Source organism: Gymnogyps californianus, chromosome 21 (assembly GCF_018139145.2).
Source record: "Gymnogyps californianus isolate 813 chromosome 21, ASM1813914v2, whole genome shotgun sequence".
NCBI lineage: Eukaryota > Metazoa > Chordata > Aves > Accipitriformes > Cathartidae > Gymnogyps > Gymnogyps californianus.
The window spans coordinates 996,357-1,021,319 of NC_059491.1; the positions used below are offsets into that span (position 1 = coordinate 996,357).

The window sequence follows — 24,963 nt, forward strand, 5'->3', positions numbered from 1 at the left end:
AAAGTCGCCTCAAATTTACACCTCCCGCGTTCCTGCTCGCTAGGTCTGGCCCCTCTGCAGAACTCCCTCGATGGAGCAGGGAGGGATTATCCAGACCTCTGGCTTCCCAGGAGGATTCACTGGCCTGCCCCCTCCTCCGCAGTTGCGTGAAAGATACTCGGAGGAGGAAAAAAAAAATTGAATTTTGAATAGATAAGCCTGGAGACGTGATTTTCGACATGTTTACGTGCTAGAACTTGAAATTAATTTACTTGACACTATCGTGTCTCAGGAGTAAGTATCAATTTTTATAGCTTCCATGAAAATAAATCTTTTTATCTCCTTACAGCACAATGAGCATACTGTATGTACATTTGCTTCTGTTTATATACACAAATATTTAAGTACATGAACACATCGGGAAGCGACAAACAGGTTCTTCTCTGCTCTACAAAGAACTGAAGGAAGCGGGTACTTCTTGGCAGTCCGTCAGGAAAGCGGATTGTGTTGCTTTGCGTCAGTCACTGGCAGATATCTGTACAGGAAACGGAACGGGTAAAGGGAAATTGTCTTTTTTACAGCGATAAAGACCTGTCGGGCTCGGACGCCGCGGCAAATACGAAAGGGGGGTGGGTAAGCAGTAACGAAGGCTGGTCTCGCGAAGAGAGAAACGCGCCGTCTTTACGCCGCATCTGTCGGATGCGGGGATCCTCCGGTGCAACGCAAAACCACGTAGAGCACCGCGGGCAGGCAGAGAATCCGCGCTCCGTTCGGTGAGCTGGCTCAGCCCGCCCTCCTCTTCCCCTCTGCCGAAGCTGCCACCGCGGTTTCCTCTCCGGGGCGGGCGCCTCCCGCGCGGCTCGGGGCCGTGCTCTCACACACGGCTTGCAGTTCCCCGCCGGACAACAAAATTATGCTTTGCCAGACGCCCAAGGCTGAAAATATTTTTCGCAGGGGGTTTCCTTCCCCCCCCGGTCTCTTGCTGCTGCCTTCTGGAGACCCTCAGTTGATCTCTCCCTCCGTGAATTCTTCCTTTATGGACTGTTTGCGAGATTTGCAGTCCGGGAGGTCGAACCCAAAGTCTGCCCACTCGTCGGCCCCGCCGCGGTTGGGGATGGTGATGGTGTGGCGCACGCGGAAGTGCACGGCCTCCATCACGCGCTGCCGCTGCAGCTCGCCCGAGCTGCCGATGGAGATGGTGGAGGCGTTGCTGCTGGAGCGGATGAGCTGCTGGGCCCCGTAGTCGTGGCTCTGTTTGAGCTCCTGCAGACCTCTCCAGATGATCATCCTGTACTGCTCCGGGATCTTCAGTGCTCCGAGATCCTGGAAGAACAACACCGCTGAGGCATCGGTCGGCAGAGACGCGACTGTACCGGCGGGAGCGAGCCCCGGAGCCCCGAGCTCGTGCTTCGGGGTGGGGGGCGGGTGGGCACGACGCCCGAGCACCCAGCGGTGGCGGGGCTGGACCTCCCCTGGGTCACGACACCGAGCCCACGGGTGCGTCCCCCACGGGCCATTCCTCATTTGTAACCGACGGCCAGTTGACCAGTGACTCAAGCACACCTTTGCAGGTTAGAAATGGTTTTTTCTTTTTTTTGGGGGGGGTGGGTTCACATCAAACCGATGTGCAAGCGGGAGGGAGGGGACCTTCCCCCTTTGGACGCGGGTTGCAGAGCAGCACGTGAAGCGTCCTCGTGTCTGTTCACGGGGACGAGGAGCCGTCAGCCAGGCTGGCTTCGCCCTGGACCGGGGGGGCTGGAGCAGCATGTGGCCCCGGGGGCCAGCGTCATGCGCTAACGCCCCGATGCGGGCAACAGCGGGCTGTTACGACGCTGTGGGCTGCGGTCGTAAAGCCAAACAAGGTCGATAACCTCAGGACCGGGGGGCCTGCACCGGAACGAACACCGTCGTAGCGGAGAGCTGCCAGAGATCCATGTTAATGCCAAACACAGAGACTCACGTGAGTGTTAACTAGAGAAGACAGCCAGTATGCAATTAGTAATTACAAATGCCGACTCGGACAGACAGCTCAGCGATCTGATACAAGTTTTGGCCATACCAAACGTTTCCTTTGACAGCTTACAGACGGTCACGGAGTTAGTTCAGAAAACGGTCCAAAACCAGGCTAAGGTTACGCAACTGGCCCCAGCTACCAATGAAAAATCATCGTGTCTCCAGCAGCTGCCTCCCCACGGCGCGGCCGCCCCTGCTCCCGGCGCTGCCAGGCAGGCGGCAGCTACTGCAAACTGCCTGGGGGCACAACCGGACGGCGGCAGGAGCTTTGTCGCGGCCAAAACACCAGCTCTGGGATTTACAGGGCTTGCTGTGGCTCAAAGGGTTTAAGATTTTTATTTTTTTTTTAATTTTTTTAATTTCCCCCCCCAACCCCCCTTCTTCTCGTTACCCTGACGGGCTGGGGAAGCCCCTGCTTCGGTGCCGCCCTCGGTATCGTCACCGAGAGACGGCGCTTTGACCGAGAAGGGCGGCAGCGGAGGGCTGGCGCTCCGTGCAAGCTCAGGTACTCCTAGCATCCCCTCTACCGGTTTTCATGCCAGCTTTTGCCTGACCCGGGCTGCTTCATTCCAGGGGTTCCCTCAAAACGAATGCCCCGGGCTCGACTCCCTTACTTCAGCCTCTTTTGTCTTAAAGATTAACAGGGGAAGACATAAGATCAGATTTAAAACTCGCTGAACTGCGGCGGAGGTGTTCCCGCTGGCTCAGCGGGCTTTGGGTTATTTTGCTGAGCACCTCAGCCGGTTTTTCTGTGTCAGGGGGAAAATCGACAGAGGTCTGGTCCGGGGATCTTTTAGCTCTCTTGTTTCTGACAGTCTGGAAGAACCAATTGAGACTATCGCGGTTGCTACCGATGGCTGAGCTACCGCTAACTCCCAGGGACCAGAACGGATGCCTAAACGGAAGGCATAAATCCTGGGGAGCCTATGTTCTGTGTGGCGGGTTGGTGCACAGTTTTCCCTGTCCTTTAAAACGGTTTTGTCCTTGCTTTTCAGATCAACAGCTGATAGAAACAAGTGGTAAGAACAGATCTTCCCAAAGCATTTACCTCTATGGATAGGTTCTGCAGGTGGTAAATATTCTGTAACCCTTGTGAGGTGAAATAGTCGATGCAGTTTGGACACCCCAATCCTGTTAAAAAACTGCAGAAAAAATTTGGAAAATAAAGTGGCATTAACTTCTCATGAATAAAAGCTGTGCTCGCAACCATCGCTGGAGTGGCAAACCCTGTCTCAGGTCACTGAAAAGGCGGGGGGGCTGCGGCGAGCTCCTGCTGCCTCCGGCCCCGGCAACGCTCCGCACCCCTGCGGCACGGAAGGGCTGCGGGCAGGCGCGAGGGCGGCAGGGAGCTCGCTCTGGGCTGCTCCGACTGCTCCGTCAGGCTTTTTGTCTGTGGCTTTTGCCATCCCAAGCGTGACCTCCGCTGCCGCTAACATCAAAGCGAAGCATGGGATTATGTTCGTTCCTAAAACTATATGGTTTTTTTCTCCCGATCCCCGGAGGTTTCAGCGCAGTGACTTACTCGGAAGGACCCGAGGGAGCTCGAGCTGGCGGGGAGGGAGATCGGGGCATGCCTTAGTCTGGGCAGCGAGGCCGGGCTCTGCAACGTACAGACTGGTGGTGCTGGGAGTATTTTGCACGTTGCACCAGGCTGCAGCTACACGCCTCTAGTTAAACTGCACTACAGCCTCCCTGACTTCGGTAGGGTGCCTGTCGAAACGTCTGTGGTCTTTTTAAAGACTGACACGTTAAAAAGTGGCTCCAGACCTGTTAATGCGTTCCTGATGGAAATAAGCCACGTGGACCGCTTTCCAGACGGTGCTGGTAAGGAAGGGGAAGGGGAAGCTCACAAAGCTGCGTGCCCGTTTGACATGCAGGAACACACTCTCCTTCGGATGCACTTAGCTTTTAATTAAGCAGGGACGGATTACCCGGATAGAGGTATATGAGGGCAATAGAGGTTTCTAACTGGTAGGTAGCTGGGCTTTGGTTTCTGAGGTGAGAAGAACTGTCTACGTGATTTTGTGAGCAGTGATTTCTCAGTTGGGACCAGTGGCCAGTTGACCAGTTGCTAGACAGATCTGAAGGTTAGAGTGAGGGACAACAGCAAGAAACGTCAGAGGACAAGACAGACAGGGCATCGGACGCCTTCCCTACCTGACGAGGCTGGGATCGGGGTTGTAGGGCGGAGGGGGGGTGCAGTGCGATCCGGAGACCATGGACTGGGAGGAGTGGCCCCCATTCATTTCTCCGTTGGGTTGCATGGGGTGACTGTTGAGCATTCCGGGTCCTAGGCAGCGGCCATGTCAACGCAACAAACAGATCCGTTAGACATCCCCCCAGCCGTGATAACCTCCCGCTCCCTCGGCAGGGAGCCTACGGACGGCCTGACGGGCAGGAAGAGCCCCTGCGAGCACGGGCTGCCGCCGGCACCGCGGCACCCGGCGAGGTGAGGACCTTACCCATCGGGCCCAGGCTGGGCGCGGAGCCGGAGCTGTGCTGCGCCGGCTGCCCTACCAGCTGGTTGACAGAGGGCAGCTTGTTGATTCCTCCGCCGTGAACTTTGTTCATGGGGGAAAGGACGGGACCGTAGGAGGAAGGCGTCTGCAGCTGGCTCCTGCTCGGGGAAACCAAGCGGCCGGTCAGCCTGCAGCGGGCGGGATGGAGCCGCCCTGCCCCGGCCAGAGCTCCCCTCCGGGCCGTCAAAGATTCCTGCTCAGGCTTCAGGCAGCCGCACCGACGCGCGCTGCGGCACGGAAAAGCCGCTTTGTGCCAACAAGGCTTGCCAGCCCTTGCTAAGTACCAGGCGTTCGGCAGACAGGCTGTGAGCCCGTGGACCGGCCCCAGCCTGGGGCTGCTTGAGGGGCCCCCCCGGCCTCGCAGCCGGGGCCAGGGCTGCTCCCCGGCCTCTGCCTGCTGCGGGCTCGTGGGGGGCTGCGGCGGCACTTACTGCCTCTGCAGGAGCTGCTGCTGCTGCTGCCGGTAGGAGTCAACCAGCTGCTGCGGGACCAGCTCCACCAGCTCCAGGCTCTCCTTTATCTTCATCAGGATCTCGAAGTTCTCCCGGCCTCGCACCTGGAGGAGGGAACAAGCCCAGGGCTTCGCTTTCTTCCCGTCCCACCCGGCCACCTTCCTCGTGGCCCCTTTTTTCCACCCAGCCGCACAAGGCGCGGTGTCACTGTGGCCAGGGACTGTCCGGGGGTCCGGGGCTGCCTTGGACACGTGCATTCACAGATGCTTTCGCTCCTGGTCTCTAGGTCTCTGCTCAGCCCCCGTGCCTGCCACCCTGCAGGAGACCGTGCAAGCCCGTCCTGCCCCACGTCGCATCCCCAAGGCGTTTCTCGCAGAGGGGACGCTGCCACCGCCCTCCCGAGCCGAGCTCTCAACCAGCGCAGCTCACCGACACTCACAGGCACGTAATACATGTCCTCCTCCCCGTGCCTCCGTTTCTTCATGCCGGCCCCCAGTGCTGGGATGCCCTGGGGGCTCTGCTTGAACGCTGGAAAGGAGAGAGGAAGAGCATTAGCCCACTGTCCTCGGATTTAAGCTCAGGCCGTGCAGGATGCTAGCTGGTCACCTGGGTTCTGGCATCGGTGATGTCCCCTTATTAGTAATAATAACGAAGAACAAATATATCTGGACGTGAAAGCCCTGCACAAAGAGCTTTGCACTCTGGAGGGAAAAGGGAGCGGGTCCTATTTATGAGACTTTAGATTTAGTCGCAAAAGGTCAAAGCATCGTGCCTGGGTGTGGAGCGCTTTCTGGAGCGCAGTGATTTTGGGTGCGATGGGAAAGGAGCCGAGGCAGAAGCATCCGCACGGCTTTGGGCGGCCAGGGGCTGCAGGTGCTGGCCAGGAGCCTGGGGCTGCGGCAGAGCAGCGCCCCGAGCCCCCCTCCCTCTCCCGGCAAGGGCACTCACTGCGTTTGTTGGCGTTGCCGTTTTTAGCTGCGCTCTCGTTCAGGGCCTGTTGCTCTCGGTAATGGTCTTCGTCAGCTTTCCGGTCTCTGCCGGGACAGGCGCAGATCCGTCCCTCGAACGATCTCCTTCCTAGGACTTGGCCGCTGGGAGGAGAGAGAAACCGGTGACCCTATTTCTGCTGGGGGAGCGCGTCGCGGCTCAGTCCAGCGCGTTCTGGTCCAGCTCAGAAACCAGAGCGGCGCAGTGCCTTCCCCTCCCTCTGCGTGAACGGGTTGCTCAGGAAGCAATCGAGGCCCCGAGGTGCTGCGTGCAGGGAGCCCCTCGGCAGCACTCTCCTGGGGGAAGAGGAGCTCCTGGGGCAGAGGAAGGCTCCAGCTGCAGGGGGAGAAGCCGACGCTGGGCTGGGTCCCCGGTCCCTCTGTGCCGGCCCTTTTCCTAGCCGGCAGAGAAGAGCCTTTCCCCTGCCGTGGGCTGGGGCCGCGGGGGGCTGCCATGTCCCCTTCCCCTGGGGGGGCTCCCTGCAGGGGAAGATTCCCTCCCGAGGGCCCCCAGCCCTCCCGCAGCGGGGAGGGACGCCCGTCCCTGCTCCGAGGGCCACTCACTCTCTCGTCTCCAGGGTGATGATGATGAGGATGGGCCTCCTGTTCATTCCTCCCACGCAGCTGCTGTTGCACATGAAGTTGTAGAGGATGGTGGTGAACTCGGTCCCCACCTGCCCAGGAGGGGAGAGCGGGTGCTGAGCAGGGAGTGGGGGGGGGGGAGGCAGGCTGGGCCCCCCTGGGGAGCGAAGAGGGGGGGAGGCAGGCTGGGGCCCCCCCATGGAGCTGGCACCCTGGCAGGGCGAGCGGGGGGTGCGAGGGAAGGGTGGGGTGGGGACGGTCCCAGCTGGGAAGAGGGGACTGTACGAGGACTGGGGTCCCCCGGGGCCAGGACTGGAGGGGATCTCCCTTTGCACCCCGCTTCCCAGGAACGGGATGCTCTGGGGTGCTTCACGGGGCTGGGAGCTGCGGATGCTCGAGCACAGCCGCCACCGGTGCGGGGAGCAAGCAGGGGGTGGCCTTCGACGTGCCAGGGCAAGCAGGACGCTCCGGCCCTTTGTCTCCTACCAAGCAGCCCCGTCACCCGCGGGTTCAGCCTCAGCACCAGCAGAAGCCCGGCTAGAGGCAGGGGCCGGTCCTGCCCCCCCGCCCCGGGAGCAGCCGGGTACCTGCGGGGGCTCGTAGGGCACCATCACGCTCTGCCTTCCCGTCACGGGGTCGTCCACGTACTGGGAGAGATTGTTGCCTTCCACCCGGATGAGGTGGCTGGCTGGGGCTGACTGGCCTGCAAGGCAAACCTCCGCGTTAGAGGACGCGGCCGTCCAGGACGCTCGTCCTCTGCACGCAACGGGCCGACGGGGCGGCCCCCGGCCGAGCGGGGAGAGCGGCACTCACCGTCGTTGAAGTCGCGGCCGAGCTCGTGGTTGGGGCAGCGTTTCACCACCTCGGTGACGTGCTCTGCCTTCTTGTAGACGGGCATGGCCCGGATGATGGTGCCCGGGGGCGGGGGGGTGGACACCTTGATCTGGATGGGACATGTTTTTGCAATCTGACAGTAGAGTTTCTTCAGCAGCGGGGAGTACTGGAAAAGAAGAGACGCCCATCGGGTGAACGTCACTGGGCCCGATGGGAGGGCGGACGCCGCCCTGCCTGCCCTCGGCTTCCTCCGCTGCCGCGGTGTAAACGCAGGGTTCCCTTCCCTGCTCGGGGGCTTGTGCTGGGCTCGGGCTGCTGCTCCCGCCTGCGCCGAGACGGGCGTTTCGGTTCCCTCGGCTCCTGCTGCTTTCTCACCGCTCCAAGTGAAACGCGAACGTGGCAGTAAAGCAGCAAATTAAAATAATGACTTGTTATAAAACCAATTACTGCCTATCGTACCGCAGCCACGCTGGAGGGACTGTGCCAGTGCAAAGCCGCTCCGTGTACCGGCAGAGGGGATTGCCCCAGCGGCGCCCGGGCTCCGTGGCAGCTCCGTGACGGATTGCGGTGTTGCAAGCTGCTCTTGCACATTCCCAGTGCATTGTAGGGGACAGTGACCAAAGAAATTCAGCCCGCCTTTGCGGTAACTGTTTATTCTCTAGGCTCAATATTTGTTTTTCCCCTGGCAATATTTAAATACGACCAAATTCGCCCACGTTACATCGTAACCGCTTTCCATGTAAACCAGAGACAACCGCCTACTGGGTCCAGGGCTGGGCGCTGCAGGAAGGGTTTCCCAGCTAGCCAAAGTGCTCTGGCAAAGCGGGAGCATCCGCTACACCGTGACTTAGAGGAAAGCTTGCCGAAAATCAGCGTAAAACCCTCGTTCATACATCACTCAGCCCATTTTGGAAATTTACCCTGAGTCTGTTATCGCACAGAGCTCCTGGCCGAGCTGAGGGCTGGGAGCACCGAAGGTGCCGACGCGTCACAGCCTAAGGAAGCCTCGTGCTTAACGTCGCGAACAGAATCACAGCTAATTATGCAAGACCTCGGAGTTTAACTCTGACTAGCACGTGTGCCACAGACAGGGTTTGTCCTGACCACGGCTCGATCCTTTGCAGCGGCTCGCGGTGACAGCGGTGGCTCGCAGAGGGGACGTGGCGGGGACCGCTCCCCCAGGCTGGCCGCGGGAGGAGGATGCTCTGCAGGCAGCTGGAGGCGGCCCCCGGAGCCGCTTGTTAACGGAAAACGGTTCGTGACCACAAAAAGGCTCCTGGCGAGGGCACAACGGGATTTGCTCGGTTAGGAGCGAGAGGCAAACTCCGCTCGCAAGGACCGGGGACCTGCTCAGCACGGGGGAAGCTCCCGGTGGCCACTGCAAACGGGAAGGGAACGGCAGCCTGAAGAAAGCAGCGTGCCCGCGAGCCAGCCCTGCTCGCAGCCCCGCGGCGCGGCAGAGCCCCTCGGCCGCGGCAGCCAGCACCGGTCCCGGGTCCAGTCCGAGCAGAAGGGATCGTCTGCAGCAAGGCAGGGGCTGGCAGCGCGCGCCGGGCGGGAGGAGGCTGCACGCCGCTTCGAGAAGAGGGGTGGGGAAGGTAGAGCCTGTCCTTCGCCCGCCAGTAAACGCGCGTCTCGGCTCCCAGGTGCGGGGATGTGCAATTCCCTTCCACCTCGCCAGTGCCACGCTGTTTTCCGTCTCACAAAGAATGTGTTTGCTACACAAGAGCCCACCCCTGCCGCACAGAGAGAAGCCAGTCCCTGCATGGCAGGGCATGTTCCTGCTCAAAATATTTTATCTCATCCCCACAACATCACGCCCGATGCCAAAAAAATACCACCGTGCGCAGTGTTTGTGAGGATGTTAAAGCTTGTCCTGAGCCATGCCAATACAGGTGTGCAGAGGCCAGCGAGGCTCCCGCCGCCGCCGCCCGCTCTGCTCTCCCGGTGGGGTGGCGGGGGGGGTTCTGAACCCCCAGGGCCGCCTGAAACAGCCGGGCAGCAGGGCTCGGCAGCAAGCCAGCTCCTCGCACGGGACTGCTAGGGCATTAGGGGACTGACACGGGTGGCCCAGCCCTCATCGTCCCGCTGCCGTGAGCCCGGTCCGGTGCACCCGCGCATCAGGTGGCTTTGCAGAAGGGATCTGTGCTTCCCGATCCCGCCGCCCTTTCTGTAGGAGTGGATGCACGCGTGGGCTGAGCGAGGCTCCGAGCCCGCCAGGCCTGGATGGGCTCCTACCAGCCCGGGACCTGCTAAAGAGGCAAACGAGACGACCCGTTTTCAGGCGGTATTTCTAGGGATGTTCGGGGAAGATATAAAGGGGAGCGGCTTCCGCCAAGGCAAACGGCAGCAGCTCTCGCGTTGTGAGGACGCGTTGGAGCGACGGTCGGCCGGCAGCCGGTCCCAGCTCCCCGAGAGGCAAGCTGGCGGGGGACGTGTCCCGGGGGTCAGAGCCCACTCTGTGCTAGAGAGAGCAGGAAGATGCTGCGGTCATTAGAGGGTGTGATCGGGAGGTGCAACGTGAAGCTGAATCTGGCGGAAGAATTACTCCTCAGTGTTGGAGGCACGTGGACTTGCCCAGAGAGGGAGGACGCTTGGAAACACCACCTTCCACTGAAACCCCCCAATTTTGCACCGATACCTGATGACGCTGGCTACACCTTGACTCTACGGCCGGGTCAGCTTCCCGGGTGCGATCCTGCACCTCCAGCAGGGATTGTGCCGAAGCTGGGAGCACGGGTTCCGCTTGGAACGCGGTTACCTGGCTCTGCCCGGCTGGAAGAGGAAGCTCTCGCGCGGCCGTGGCCCACGTAAGCCGCTCGCCCGCGGTGCGGCGGGGGTTTAGCACCCTCAGCTTGAGGAGACGACATGGCAAAACAAGGGTTATTTGGAGGGGGGCTCTTCCTTGCCAGGTGTTAAGGTACTGACAACTCCTGTCAAAGGATCCTTTCATGTAGACATTCCCGGGCAGTCCTCAACACGCCTGGGAAATATAACTGCTCTGGAAGAGCAGAGGTGCATTATGGCAAGTTCTTTGGTAACAAATTCTCTCATTATACCATGTTATGACATGGATAAATCTCTGTTAAATAGCAGAGCGATTGCCCCGCAGGGAGAAAGACTGCCGCTCAACGCAGGCATGCCTCCACTGATAACCTTATCATGTCTTAACAGCTCCAGGATTGCCTTCAAAGATCCTTCCACAATAACAAACCATTCTTTTAAGGAACTCCGTGCTGATAACTCTGGGCAAGAAAAGTCAGGGCTGTGCCCTGTGTGGCCACGCTCCCGGCTCCTCGCAGCGCGCAGCCGTCCTGCAGCCACATCCCCAGCCGCTGCTGGGGCAAAGCGCTCCCGGTCTCGCAGCCCCAGCCTGTTCACGGCCACCGGGCGAACGAGCGTTCCGTTTTTCGGATCCCGGGAGGCTCTACAGCCCCAGCCGTGTTTTCAGCCAGGAAGAGCAATGTACGCTCTCCATAGGGGACAGCAAAACGCACGTCTCGCTCGGACGCCAAGCAGAGTAGGTGCCTCTGCTCCTACCTGGTTATCTGTATTCGCTAATAACCCGCCACACGTGCACCTCTGTGCAGGGCTGCACTATGTAATCTGATTTACTGGTACTTTACAAGCCGCAGCTGAAGCGCGCGCACCCGGCTTGCAGAGAGCACAAAGGCACCGCGCTTTCCTCAAGTGCCAGACAAGACACTTGCGAAGCGGAACCCGGGAGATCAAAACGCCGGTGTTCAATCACACAGACTCGTGCAGCCGCCTCGCTGCTTGCTGCTACTCTTCTTTTGCCGTGGCCGCGTTTCTGCCACCTGTACTAGGGGTGAGCCTCGGGCTGTTCACTCGGACCCTTCCTGCTCCGCAGCGGCTGGACACGCTGACCTCGTGAAACAGGCCACACGTGGCCGCCGGGTCACGGCCAAAGCGCACGTCGCTCACGCTGCCACCAACTCGGCAGCACCTCAGGACACCCGAACGCTTGCCCGGCGCTGGTGCATCAGCGCGTCCAGACCTCAGCCCCAAGATTTCTTTCACACCTACAGAAGAGCTTGGGTACGTCCTGCCCCTGGGCACCTCCTGCCTTTGTTTTCGGTTCCTGCTCTACCCTTTGGACCGTTAGTGCCTGCCTCCCCAGTTACGTTATTACTAAGGCCATCTCTGTTCGTAGAAAATGCCAGAGAGCGTCTGTTATGGCCCGTTTGCAGAGCACAACAGCTTCACGTGTCAGTGTGGCTTGTGGGTGCCGGTACGGTGTGAACAGCAAACAGCACTAATAGCACTGAGCAATCCACCTGAAGCTTACGTAAACTCGCAGAACGTATATTCCCCTGGGTTTTTTTCTGTCGTCGTGCACCTTTCAACGTCAGCCCTCATCTGCTGGCCTGAAAGTATAACGCCACCTTCCCTGCTGCCACGGTCTGCCCCGCAGTGCAAGCCAAGAGCACCAGGAATAACTGGAAAAGCCAAATTATTTAAGCACTAGCAGTATATCAGCATTAACCTCTGTTTCGCTAGGGACCCCAAAATGTCTTTAGATGGGGGTTCTTTCACCTCTGCCTTTGAAACGCGGCTACTTCTTGGGCGAGACGGAGACCACGCCGCGCCGGTGCTGAACGTAACGGGGAATAAGCGCAGCGGAGCCGTACTGCTCGGAGCCGTAGCTGCCTCTCCGGCGCAGGAAGCGAGAGCGGGGAGAGGTGTTTTTCCCCACGGATGCTGACAGCCTCGCACAAAAAATAACCTGAGTCTTCTGCGTGGAAAGACCTACCGGCGCAGCCTATCTCCCCCCAGCCCTCCCCGGGCAGCAGAACCGCTAGGAGGATGTGTCCCAACAGATTCGGAGCTGATAAAATCTTATTTATCTTCAACTGTTCACACCGAAGCGTCTAGACTTGCCTGCTTCGGGAGGGCCGCAGCCAAGTCCTCCTTTCTCTCTTGAAGGAAATGATTTGCTCAACAATTACTTTTTCCACAAATCCTCCCCCCCTCCTCCCTACCAGCCTCCTCCTCCTCCTCCTCTTCTACATTCCAGTCTCCTCATTAGCTCTACTCAAGACGTGTCCAGGACTGCAGTCAATGGATCCCAATAAAGCCACTAGCCTGGCAAGAGAGAGAGAAGAAAAGTGCTGCCTCCGGCTGCCAATTTCCTTGCGCTCCCCAGCAAGCAGCTGCGGAGCTGCATCCTGGGACAGGTTCGGACAGATCGCGGCGGAGAGGTGATAATAATGTGTCTGTCATCTTACTCAGACATGTAGCATCTTGCAAACCGCAAATACCGTTAACCGGCTCGGACGAATCTGTTACGACAGATCCTGGAAGACATGCCGACTACAGAGCTAATTTTTTCTTTCTAATTTTTTTAATAACCATTTTTTAATCGCCGGCCTATACAACTTCTCACTGAGCTGGAAATCCCTCCCGAAGCTACTTTGTTGCTCGTTTACTATGAGCTGGGTTCGAATACGTCCAGTGCACGGCTGATGCCCGAGAGGGGAGCATCCGCCGGTGCCCGAGGCAGACGGGCGGGCTGGGCAGCAGAGCTGCTGCCCCGGGGACGGCTGTAAGGGATGCCCCAACATCTGCCTCCCCGCATCCCCAGTCCCTCCACCACGGTGGCGATGCATCGGGGCGACGGCCAGGGCACCGCCAGCCGGGCCCAGGATGGAGGAGGTTCTCAAGGCGCCTGGCAGAGCCCCTCTGCTCACCCACCAGCAGCTGCAGGGGACCCCCGTCACCCGCAGGTCCCCCAGCCCCGCTCCCCCGAGCGCTGGACCACCGGCGACGTGCAGCAGACGCAGCCCGCGCTCCAGCCTGCATTCTTCCGCCTTTATTATCATGCCGTTGCCGCTAATTAAAATCCCTTGGTTCACCCCCAAAGGAGTCCTCTCCCTTCCTTCCCTGGTGTGCACATCCTTAAAATAACTGCCAACCAGGATCACAGCCGTTGTTAGTCACGGCTCAGCCAGCCAGCGCTGGCACGCTCGGGGGTTGTTTTAATCTTTTCTAGTACGTCTGACTCCTTCTGGGTGTCTGGACACTCGGGTCCCCTGACCAAGCCGGTGCTGGAGTTCCCTCGCATCCAAAAAGGAAGCCGAAAATCCAGCAAGGCAGTTATTTCATCCATCAGGACTGGATACGGGGAGCAAGCTGGGAGGGGAGGGAAGAAGAGGCCGAGTTGGGCTTGGGAATCGCTGCTGGAAACGACATGCAAAAGCCAGAGCAGCAAGACCTGGACTCGGGGGAGGCCACCGTCTCTCCCAGCAGCCCTGGCAGGCTGTGCCAGGCAGGAGGGAGCCGCTTCTCCTGCCTTCTCACAGCCACTGCCTGGAGTGGGCGCAGGCAGAGAACGTGGTTCACCAAGGGCACACCCAGCATCTGTCTCCCCACTCCTTTAGGCGCCGGAGGTGGGGGCTCCCGGGAACGCTTTCGGCGGCGCGGGATGCAGCCCCACGTGACAAAACCCTCCGCTCCCAGCGGTGCGGCCGCCGGCCCCGCGCCCGCTCCCGAAGGACTTGGCCGGGGCGGCTGAGGCGGGGAGCGCTGCTGGCTGAGCCCCCCGGGCTGCAGCCGCCGCCCGAGGGCACTACCGGGCCAGAGCGCGGAGATGCTTTTCCTTCTGCAGCCTACTGATTAGCTCAGTTCCTCCAGCGGGTCCCTCAGTCACCACCTCCCCTGTGCGCTTCAGATCCCGACGTAGCGGAGGTGGCCAGGGCAACCTCATTTCCCCGCTGCGTCCTCTCCCACCGCCGCAGCCGTCCCTGCAGGAGAGCGTTGCCTTCCCGCTGGAGCAGCAGTTGCCAGCAAGTCGTTCCCTTGACCTGTGCATACCATACACGTTCGAGATAGTGGAGCTGATAGCGGGATCGTGTTGGAACATCGCACACCGAATTCCTTTGCCTTTTTTCTTAATTCCATTGTGTCTGGAGCTCCTGGAGCCTCATCCACGCCCTGCGAAAGCTGGTGGAAAGCCTCCAGTGGGCTGGCTTCAAGGGGCTTTGGAGCAGGCTGATGCTGAGATTGCTTTCCTATTCCTGGCGTGCCAAAATATCCACGCTCTTCTGCCCAGCTACTCGGGTGAAAACAAAGATGTCTGTGGCTCAGAGGTAGAGCGCGCTGAGCCGGGCCTGCCCCCTGCTCGTCTCCAGGCCGCTGCTGTTGGACAGGTACCTCCCGAAAACACGGTAAGGTGCCAGGGAGAGTCTGAAGAGGGGGCTTGTTTTCTATACACGCTCCTGAAGGCTTTTCCCTCCTCTTTACGACCGCCTCTACCCCAACAAGCCTCAGACAGCGACCAGCAAGGGAGAACCTACCTCCTGCCACACCAATTATTTCCATCCTCCTCATTCAGTTAGCATCAGGCAAACCATTTCAGCTCCCCCAGTGCCCACGCTCCAGCTGCAAGATCTACGGAGCGACTGGAACCAGTGCAGCACGGCAGTGTCCCACTGGCCGAGCGCTGGGACGCAGACCAGTTTGCTGGGGGTGGCTGCTGGACAGCTGTCCATCATAGCAGCCGAGCATCTCGCCTCAGCTTTGAACCTCTCCAGCCTGTCCATCGCAGGCTGTTTGCTCCTCGAAGCAGCCGGCGAGACCCTGGACGTGGCCTGGACCCCCCTGTGCCCAGGTTAGGGGACCCCCCCCGGCTTTGCTCGGAGGTTTGTCCGTCTCCCGCCAGCTCCAGGGGCTCCGTGCGAGCCCGGGCAGCTGCCCCACGCGGGGGGCTCGAGCCCCCGCGTCCTTTTGCAGCCAGGCCACGGGAGGCCAAAGACCCTATTAACGCTTCTGCTGGCTCTGGCGCACGTGACGGCGTTTTAGGGGGGAGGGAGCGCGGATCCGCCGCAAACCCGACTTGAGAAAAATACTAATTATCTATCAGTTACCAGCTGGCCGGCGTGGTGAGGGGCTGCTTGTGAGAAAAGAGCCGAGATCGGCTCACGGCTCTAGCGTGTACGGGCAGCTCCGGGGAACCGAGAGTCCTGATAGCTTCCAACAAACAGGCAGGCTGCCGGCATGCCCCGTCTTGCAGCGCCGCAGCTCCCGGTCCTCCTCCCAGCCCCGTCGAAGCAGCCTACCAGAGCGGGGCTTCGAACCTACAGGGAAAACCTTCTTTTCAGCAGCTGGCCATTGCTCTCTGCTGATAAGAAGGCCATTAAAAATGAAAAGGGAGGCGGCAGCAGCCCGGAGGGCTTCCCGCAGCACAGGCCGGCGCGGCCGCTTCGGCTCTGAGTTTGTGGCAAGGCGCGGTGCTCGGAGCCCAGCCCGGGAGTCGGGACATCCAGCGTCACCCACCCGCTGCCCAGCGTCCCTCTGCCAGGACAGAGCTGGTTCTGGGAAGGCGAGCCCCAAGCCCCTGTCCCAAGTCTTCGCCCCTTCTCCATTCGCCCATTTCCCAAATTTAGAAATTCAGCATTTTAAGGCTAGAGAGAACAGATGACGATCCTCTGGTTTGCTTCCCTACACTGCTGGCCTAAGACCCCTGCCTACTCGTTCTGCGTTGAGCCAACGGTGTCTGCTTGAAGTACAGCTTATCTTTCGAGAGATATGCAGACTCCTCATTTGAATACTTCAGGAGCTGGAGAATCCACCGCATTCCTTGGTAAATTGTTCCTATGGTTAATTATCCTCACTGTTAAAAAATTTCCACCTCGTTTCTAGTCTGAATTTGCCTGGCTTCGGCTTCCAAGCGCTGGATCTCATTATGTCTTTTTCTATGAGATTAAAGAGCTGTCTGCTATCAGAAACCATCTCCTATGCAGACTGCGATCAAGCCACCCTTACTCTTCTCGTGGAGACCTTTCACGCAGAGCGCTTCTCCGGTATCGCCCTACAAGGCATCTGTTCCAAATCTTTCGTCTTCTTTGGATCTCCCTCCCAAACCTTTTCTGTTTTGTCAACAGAGGGTTTGAGGTGTGGGCGCGAGAACCGCGTGTGCGCACGAGGGCAGCGGGCTCGGCGATACCTTGCTCGCCCTGCCCGGGTGATGCTCGCCTGCCCAGCCTCTGTAGAGCAAGCCACTCCGCCGTGCCGACAGCTCATCTCCAAACGGTCTTGGGCCACGAGCCCCGGGCTCCTTGGGAGCCTCCTTTCCTAAGCGCGGGAGGATGGATAACGCCACCTCTCCCAGAGGAATAGGCAGAGGGATTCAGTCAAACCCCTTCAAAAATAGGAGTCTATTGGGCTACACCCTTCCGTCAACCCAAGCTTAGGACTGTATCAAAAAACTATGCCAAATCGTTTGACAAGACGACTCGCATCGAGCTATTTGGTTTGGCATTGCCTGTGCGCCAGCTGTCAGTTCCTCCTCGGCTGGATTCTCCGTGATCCGACCCCAGATTGCAGGAGGCCTTCGGAGCTGCCGGCCTGGCAGAGCCTTCCTCCGGAGCGGAGAGCTCCCCGCTGCCCCGAAACGCTGCCTGGCAAGGCCGCTCCGCCGAATTCCCGGTCAACGCTTGCAACGGTCCTGGCGTCAATTATTTGGTGCAGTTAATCTTGAAGTATTCAAAAGCCATGAGGCTTCCCTAGCTACGGATGAAATAGGAAGCGTATTTTACTGTCGTTTCTTTCAAAGTGCTGAATCAAACCATGCGTGTCCTTTAGCGCACCAAGACGGTTAATTCAGCTGCCCTTGGCTGGACCATCGCCGAGCTGTCAGATGTCGCTCTCCCCAGCCCTGTACATTTCACTTCCCTTCCCAAGTGCCTGCATTTCCTAACAGCTTTCCCAGTCTTACTCGTATGCCGCTACATACGCATTCACAGCTTGTGTAGAGAATCAGACTGCGTACATACATCATTATTTGTATATTGACTGACTGGCAACATGCAACGCATCGTTTTTTGCTGAATTCCGTCCCCCGTTTAACCAGGACAGGCTTTCGAGGGCGGCAGTGGCAATGCAGAGCTCAGGGCGAGCGGGAGGAAGGCAGCAGCCCCGTCTTCCAGCACAAAATGTGCGTGGTGTGACAGCCGTCAGCCGGGAGGACACGGAGCGAATCTGGCTGTCGCCGCAGCAGGACCCTTCTTCATGCGGCAACCTCGGCGAGCCGGACAGTCTGCACCCATGTCGGCAGTCCTGCAGAAATTACTATTTCAAATGAAACCTGCCCGCACTGCTGTTCTCCGCGAGGCTCAGCTTCAGCGCGGCGAAACGTGGGCCGGCTGGCACTAGTCCTGCAGCCGGCCTGCTTTTGGGGGGTGCACAATCACCCCAGCATGGCGGTGCTGCTCTGATATGCAAAGGAGACCTTAACACAACGGCTTGAGAAAAAAAGCAGTCCTGTCCTGATTAAAAAGCAGTCCTGTCCTGATTAGCGCAGCTCCCAGTAGGAGCACGGTCGGCACGGGGTGATGCTGAGACAGTCCGGGCTCAGTTTAGTTAGAGTTATGAAAAGATCCCAGGCAGCTGGGATGGCTCCAGTGAGGGAAGGGAGCTGTCACGGGCTCCCTCGCCGCGTGGAACTGCCTCGGGGAGCCTCTTGCTGCTCCCCCTGCTTTTCTGGGGGCAACCGGCCAAAAAGACCTTAGTGGTTTTTTTTGATTTACTCCCTGCAGCTGCAAACATGCATCGTCTGGGACGAGGGAAGGGTCTTTCCTTACTACTAATTGAAGTGAGCACAGAGAGTATCTTTAGTAGGTGCTCCCTCCGTCTTTTGACGTGCACGAATGCACCCTGCCCGCAGCGCTGCCCGAGGGTGTCCCGCAGCACCCGGCCCGGCCCTGCTCGCGGCTGTGTCCGCTCCCTCACAAAGCCGACCGTGCCCCGGGCACCGCTAGCTGGGGACAGGGGCGAGCGAGCATCAGACACTTCCCAGCCCGCCGTGCCGGGACAGCTGGGATAAGACACCCTGCACCGGTGTGAGTTTGGTTTCCATCCCACCCTGAGGACCTTCGGTTTGTTCAATACCTAATGAAATGCATCCTTTAGCAACATCTTGCACGGAAAGACAGTAGAAAAGAGTGCAGACTTAACCGCTCCTACGAGGGCAAGTCGAATTTAATCGCGGTGCTGGTCCCAGCCCGCGGTCAGCGCGGACGCAGCACCGAAGCCGTGAAGCTCCGGTGACTGGGCACAGGGAAGCCGCTCCGCTGCCCCAGCCATGAATTTGGCTGCATTCAAACGCCAGCTCGTTGCCGGCTTGCTGCTGGTTTGCCCACTCTGCCTGCCTGTTGGTTTTCGCAGGAGAGACGGACCCGGCGCTGCGGCAGCTGCCGTAGCCCGTCCCCTCCTGCGCCCTCTCACCATGACACACCGGGAGCAGCCCGCCGTGCCGCGCCGCGCCGCGCCAGCAGCAGCGAGCCGAGCAGCACCCGCCGGCCACCGCCCGGGGTCTGCCTGCACGAAAGCATCCGAGGACGCTTTCTGTCTCTCGTGGGAAGGACTGTCTTGGCAATTAAACACAGCAGCTTCCAAAAATGAAAGTCATTATCACACCTCGGGCTGATAAATCGCTCCTGGTCTGCTCTGCCCGTTTCATGATAACGGCAAACCGCAGCCCCGCAGGAAACCCCGTCGCTCCCTCGTTGTGCCAGTTGTCTCGTCCCAGCCTTTCTGCTCTGCTTACATTTCCCGGAGGAGAAAACCCGCCTGCCTCAAGCGTGCCGGCGAGCGGCTCTCCCAGGCGCTCTGGGAGGCATCCGCCGCAGGAATGCCTCCAACACCGGCTGCAAGTGCCCTTTTTTCTTAAAAAGAGGGACAGTGCTACACTAAGCCGGGAGCCAGGATGTGAATTTAGGACCTTTTGCCACAAAAAGCAAAGCAGCCCTGGTACGCTCTGCCCGGTTCCCGGGTCCCTGATCCGCAGAGGGCTCCTCTGCCGGGCTGCGGGCGTGCGGTCGGACCGGCAGCGGACCAAGCCCGCATCTCCGCTCCCGAGGACCGGGCTGCTGCACCCACATCACGGACGGCACGATGCCGTGCAGCGACCCCTCTGCGATCAAAAGCCTCCTCTGTTATTTTGCCGTGACTGCTAGAGATTAAGTTACTCTTCCGACACGAGATGAAAAAGGATTGTAAATGACAAGCAAGAATTTACGGCGAAGCTGAGAACGGCCCCGGTAGATGCGAGCAAAGGTGCGTCTCGCCCACTGCCTTGCCTCTGACAGCGGTCGCTGGCAAATGTGTAGGGAAGCACCACGAGAACAAGGCGGGTACTTCCCCAGGACGTTTCCCCAGCTTGGCGGTTTTCAGGGACATTTACCCGCAGCTTAGGGAATCGCTGCGAGAGAAGTTACATTCGAACCGCTGTGCTTACCAGCCCTTTTGGAGAAATCCCCTGAAAAGCAAGCACTGACGTTTCCTGCACCTTTTGCTTTCCAGGGCCGCCTGTGCAGGCAATGTCCCCGTCGGGTGGTGGCTGCGCCCTGCAGCCGCCCCGCGCCGGCGTGCCCTCTGCGCCCCGCTGCAAAGCACCACCAAGGCGTTGGGGTGTTTGCGGCCGGCCAGCCGAAAACGCTGTCGGCAGTAGCAAGCATCTCTCTAGCGAAGGCAAGAAGACATGCGACTTACTGTCCAGGTAGCTGACTTGGCGGTGCTGGATTGCTGGAAGGTCACCTCAAAGTGGTGGGGACCGGGGTAGTCAGTGTTGGAGGGGATGACGGGAGCTGGGGACATGGCGTCGAAGGTAGAGCTGGGCTGCGAGTAGGGCGAATGCGTTGGGACATTGGAGGTGTGCTCGGAGCTGTAGGGGCTGGTGGAGGCTGCTCTGCTGCCGATGCTCTGATCCATGCTGTTGTTCAGCAAATTGAACTGGGACTGGAGGAAGGGAAAAGGGGAGGAGGGAAAAAAGAAAACACCAGCCAGTTTAGAGACATGGAAACCTCAGCCACACTTCTTCAGGGCTCCAGGTGTCCTGTTACAGCCTCCTTAAAGGGCCAGCGTGCGGGAAAGCCAGCCAAAAGAGCCGCTCTGGGTCGCTTGGGTTTTCGAACAGGTCACCACTTGTGCAAGGGGTAAACTCAATACGCTTAAATCATCCCCTTCTACCCGCTCCATCCTCACCGGAGGCAGCGAGCTGCCGAGATCCCTGGATTTCGAGCGCACCTGCCTATGCAAAGCCACGCTTTTGCCAGCGGGGACCGGGCCGGGGTTTTCTGGGGTTTGCTCAGGCACGGGAGATGTCCCGCTGCCGGCTGGGGAGTGACGGCCAGGGGCTCTGCTCTGCAGTGGCTTTCCCGGCGGCCAGAGCACCGAGGCTCGGGGAAGCTGCCCCGGGACGCAGCGGCAGCGTGAGGCGACCGCCAGCCCTCTGACGAAGGCATCGCTCCCATCGCGACTGCATCGCTCAGCGTCCGACCTCTTCTCCAGACTTCTCCCGCGTGCATTCACTTGTCGCGAGCGCACACGCGCGCGCCGCTTCTGGAAGTGTTTCTGTAAGAAGAGCCAGCGCTGAATGGTGGTTTGTGCAATTCATTTCCCAGCCGGGATGTTTGCTTTCAGTGGCTTTCGCTGAGGCAGGTCTAATTTGGGGAAAACCTCAAACCTACAAAGCGCGTAGCTGTGATGCAGCACGCTGCAGTAAGGTCACAGAGCAAACGTACCTATTTATGCATGTACTGGCTCTTATTCCAGACGTGCTCGACCAAATCCTGACTTTTTACAATTTTTTTTCTTATTCCTCTTCTGAACAACTACTGTCAGATACTTCCTGCAAGAGCTGGCAGCTCTTTTACCTGCAGGCATAGCCTAAGCAAAGCTACGTTCTCAAAAGCCACGGCTAAAGCGGCCTTAATCTTTCATCTGAAAATCAGACCCCAAAAGATCATTTTTTCTGTGGTAGAGAAATAAACCAATATTCAAAAAAATATATCCCAAACGTAACTGTTTTTCAAAGCAAATGGGATGGGTTTTTTTCCCCAAAATCTGCAATTCCCGAATTGCTCAAGGGTTGTTCTCCTGGCATTTGCAAGCCAGCAGCATGCTGGCAGTCCCAGAGGCGGGTGCTGCCGGTGGCTGCCCGGGCTCCGCTGGTGACCACGCACAGCGGCCGTGGCATTGCCGCTTGTCGTCCCCACTCCCCACAGCACCCCGGTCGGAGGAGGAACGGGGTCCCCTGCCTGCGCCCCCCCCTTCACCCCGCCTGCCCCTGCGCCCCGGCGGGGACGGTCCCTCCAGCCACCAGCACCGGCCAGGGCAGCTCTGGGAAACGGCGAGCTACTGGAAAGCGGCCGTGGGGACGGCCAGCAGGCTCAGCCATCTGCCTTCTCTTCCGAAGGGCTGCAAGGCTCACGGCTTAGGAATCAGGAGACGTGTTTTAACTTGGGATCCCAACCTCACCCAAACGTCTGCGATGTAGAATGGTTTAAAGGCAATCATCCTTCTCCAGGGAAGTTCTCCTGTTGTCTGCATCTCTCGCAAGGTCGTTGGAGCCTGTGACTAACTGGAGGAATGCTGAACAAGATCTGGCTTGCTTTTACACATACAGCCATTTTCTCCCCTAAAATATGTGCGTAAACCCCTCTATTCCTTCTCGCCGCTCTATAAATAGCCCTGCCAAAGACAAACCACCCCCATCCAAGCTTTCCACAGTCCCAGGCTTCGCCTGGAGGAAAAGTTAAAAGAAACTTCAGCAAAACAGGCATTAAAAATGCACGTGGGAAGCCCTTGCCGTCCAGCCGGGAAACTGCCCGGCTGCAGGCAGCCGCCGGCGGGGACTGCAGAGCAGGACAGCCTCGGTGGTAGGTGGCACCGGCTGGAAGGCGTGCAGCACAAGTCACCCCTGTCACCCTTGAAAAGCAAAGCTCAGGCATCGACCAGGAGGAAGGCAGCAAGGGGAGAAGGGGTTGCCGCTCGCCAGGGCTGATCCGCAGCCCAAATAATCCCAGGGTATTGCGACCGAGCTGTTTTGTTCTCCTGGAGGACGGAAGGGCCCCGGGAACAGGCTGCACGCCCGCCCTGGGCCCAGCCACGTGCCTTTTTTAGGAATGAATGGAGAGTAAGCGCTCTGCACTTGAGGAGCAAACGAGGCGATTTCGGCGCTGCCCTCGCACACGTACGTGCGTACTCAGGAACAGCAGGCTACCTCCGGACCGCCCGGCAGAGCACGGCGCGTGTGCTGCCATGGTGGCTCATCTCCTGCCGAAATGGGAAATAACTGGGAAGCCTTCGCCTCCCGGCAATATCTGCGGCTCGGGAGCCGCGAGCTCGGGAGCTGCAGGGCAGGCTGGGGGTGAGGTGGCCCTTGGAAGTGGATGGAAAAAAGGCTCCGCAAAAGTCGTCCCCGCACGATTTTGTGAGTTTGCGGTGCTTAGAGCCAGGACTGTGAGCAGCTGAAGCCTGCGGCTGTAAAGCTTAATGGGCGGGTACATCGGGACCGACCCACCGAGAAGCGCATCCCCACCTCCGTGCGGGAGAGAGCCTTCCCTCGGGAAGAACGGTGACCTCTTCGCAGATGAAGGAGATACGAAACGCAGAGCATCACCTCTGCGAGCTGGGCTGGCCGCCCCGAGCCGGGAGCCCCTGCCGGCACAAAGCAACAGGCAGCGCCCCGAGTGCCGGGGCCCTGCAAATCCGCTGGCAGAGATACCCCAAGGCAGGTGCAGGGGGAAAAACGACCAACTTGTTTGTAAAAATTGACTACATTTTGGAAACGTTCCCTTAAAAGACAAACCGAAGGCTTGAGTGTTTGTGTGCGTATGTGTGTGTCAACAAACCCAACACAGCCCTTGTGTGCGTATGTCTGTAAATATATACATGTACACACACACATATGTTTATCCACACACATAGATAAATATTCCCATGGCTGCAGCAACGACCTCCCAAGTAACAGCGCTACAGTACAAAACGAACCCGGTACATATGTGCTTTATACCAACACACGTAAGACAAAAAAGAGGAACAAAGTAATTTCTGGTCGGGAAGCGCAGCACCGCACCTTTCTGCCTCTAAGCGCGTCTCTGCCTGTATCTAACTCTGCTGAATGCCAGAGAGCAGACACAAAACCCTTTGGACTAAGAAAGCAACAGCAGCACTTGAGGATGGGGCTGAAAGTGTATCGCCTGCAGCGCAGGTACCGTTTCGTCTGCTCTACCCTCCCAGAGACTTTAAAGCAGGGAAGGAAAGCCTGCCTGGGGCCGCGGGCGCATGCCGTAAGCTCAGCCGAGGAGGTCCCCAGCGGGCGACAAACGGGTGCTGGCGGTGCCCAGCACCACAGGGCGTTCCTCGGACGGATGCTCCGGCTAGCACCCCTCCCGCCTGCACATACGCGGGTGAGGGAGCCTGCACCCCTTTGCACCAAAGGCTTAAATCGCACCTTGGGCTCTGCAAGCGTCAGGCAAAGCAAGAGAGGAATGCCGACCGAGCCGCCAAGGCTGCAGCATCCCACGCTGACACAGCTTATCGTTCACGACCGGGGCTGGAGCAGCCGCAGCTCCTCCGTGCAGCCGCGGGACGGGGAAAGGCTTGCACGGTGACAAGCCCCTGGCATGTCCCAGGCAGCGGCGGGCGCGAAGGCTCGGCAGGCAGAGCCGGAGCACGCGCCCAGCTCCTGCCTCGGCGGCGGAGGATGATTTCGAACAAAAGCAGCAAGGCAAAACCCATTAATAACAAGTAGCACCTACCGTGGTATAATGCTGCATCGGGTCGCTAATGTAGAGCATTTTAGTTGTCTCGGGATTCACAGAGCGCTGGGAAGCGTCCTGCCACGGGAGTCATGGGGTCGGGGCGGCGGCGGGGACGGCCGGGGTAGGAAGGCAGGCGGAAGGAGGGAGCGCGGGAGCAGGGCCGGGGCGGGCAGCGCCAGGGATGCTGCGCTGGCCACTCGTGTGCCGCTGTGTGTTGGCTTTTTTGCCTTTTTCATCTCCCTTAGTTCTGTCAACTAGCTGCATCCAACAACAAAACGGGGCCCACCCCTTCTGTCCCTCATGACTATTCATTAAAGCACAGGGCAGGCCCCAGCTTGCCCAGTGATGGACTGGGCGATACCAACCATTCCCACTGCAGGGAGAGCGGGGGTCCAGCTCCATCATCAAACCCGGCTAGATTCCACTCCAGAACGCTGCTTGCAGCCGTACCGGGCTGGAAACCCATTTGGCCGGCACCCTTTACCAGCAGACCGAGGTGGCTGCACTTGCACTGACCAGACGATGCCGTGACTCTGAGATAGCTCCATATCTCAGAGACATGCAGTTATCCCTGTCTAGATGGATAGATATGGATAGATGTGGATAGATGGATATCTAGGTGGATAGATAGGGATAGATAGGAATAGATAGGGATAGATAGGGATGGATAGGGACAGATAGGCATAGATGGCTAGACAGATATCTAGATGGACAGATGTGGATAGATAGCTAGATGGATAGATATGGATAGACGGATAGACACATATCTGGAGCAACCAGGCAGATTTCCTTCCGGCTTGAGGCAGATGGGGGAACGGTGTTTCCTTCAGCCAGACCCCACCGTGGAAGGCTGCCCACTGAAGCAGATGAGCAGTTCCAAGAGTGGCGTGGCGTATTTTGGAAGGTGGAACCAGCACGTGTTGTCCACCTCCCAACACCGGTACACACGCGCAGACCCGCGCACAAGTAGGTCAGCGGCAGCGTGGTACGTAAAGCCGAAAGCACTGCACAAACTACCGGTCCTGAAGTTGTC

The 24,963-nt window shown here is 59.0% G+C and overlaps 1 protein-coding gene across 4 annotated transcripts; it reads right to left on the reverse strand.

Moving 5' to 3' along the window:
• Nucleotides 1–981: 981 nt before the first annotated feature.
• Nucleotides 982–23,966, reverse strand: TP73 (tumor protein p73). 4 transcript variants are annotated; one of them, XM_050909321.1, is made up of 12 exons: nt 23,928–23,966; nt 19,876–20,121; nt 7,345–7,531; nt 7,119–7,234; nt 6,514–6,623; nt 5,912–6,054; nt 5,403–5,491; nt 4,943–5,067; nt 4,455–4,609; nt 4,150–4,282; nt 3,041–3,134; nt 982–1,302 (listed from the first exon to the last, which is right to left on the reverse strand). In XM_050909321.1, exons 1-12 carry the CDS (start codon nt 23,964–23,966, stop codon nt 982–984), a joined length of 1,758 nt encoding a protein of 585 aa, XP_050765278.1. The 4 variants fall into 4 exon arrangements, with proteins under 4 accessions (XP_050765278.1, XP_050765277.1, XP_050765280.1 ...); XM_050909320.1 differs by lacking the exon at nt 23,928–23,966 and having other exon boundaries at nt 4,455–4,606; nt 19,876–20,109; XM_050909323.1 differs by lacking the exons at nt 4,150–4,282; nt 4,455–4,609.
• Nucleotides 23,967–24,963: the final 997 nt, after the last annotated feature.

What these genes read in the sequence shown, in the direction of transcription:
- TP73 (XM_050909321.1), bottom strand. Translation starts at nt 23,966, where the DNA reads ATGCTCTACATTAGCGACCCGATGCAGCATTATACCACG. An exon ending in CGATGCAGCATTATACCACG is followed by an intron (nt 20,122 to 23,927) that starts GTAGGTGCTACT and finishes CCCTTCCTCCAG; the next exon opens with TCCCAGTTCAATTTGCTGAA. An exon ending in CAGCAGCTCCTGCAGAGGCA is followed by an intron (nt 4,610 to 4,942) that starts GTAAGTGCCGCC and finishes TTCCCCGAGCAG; the next exon opens with GAGCCAGCTGCAGACGCCTT.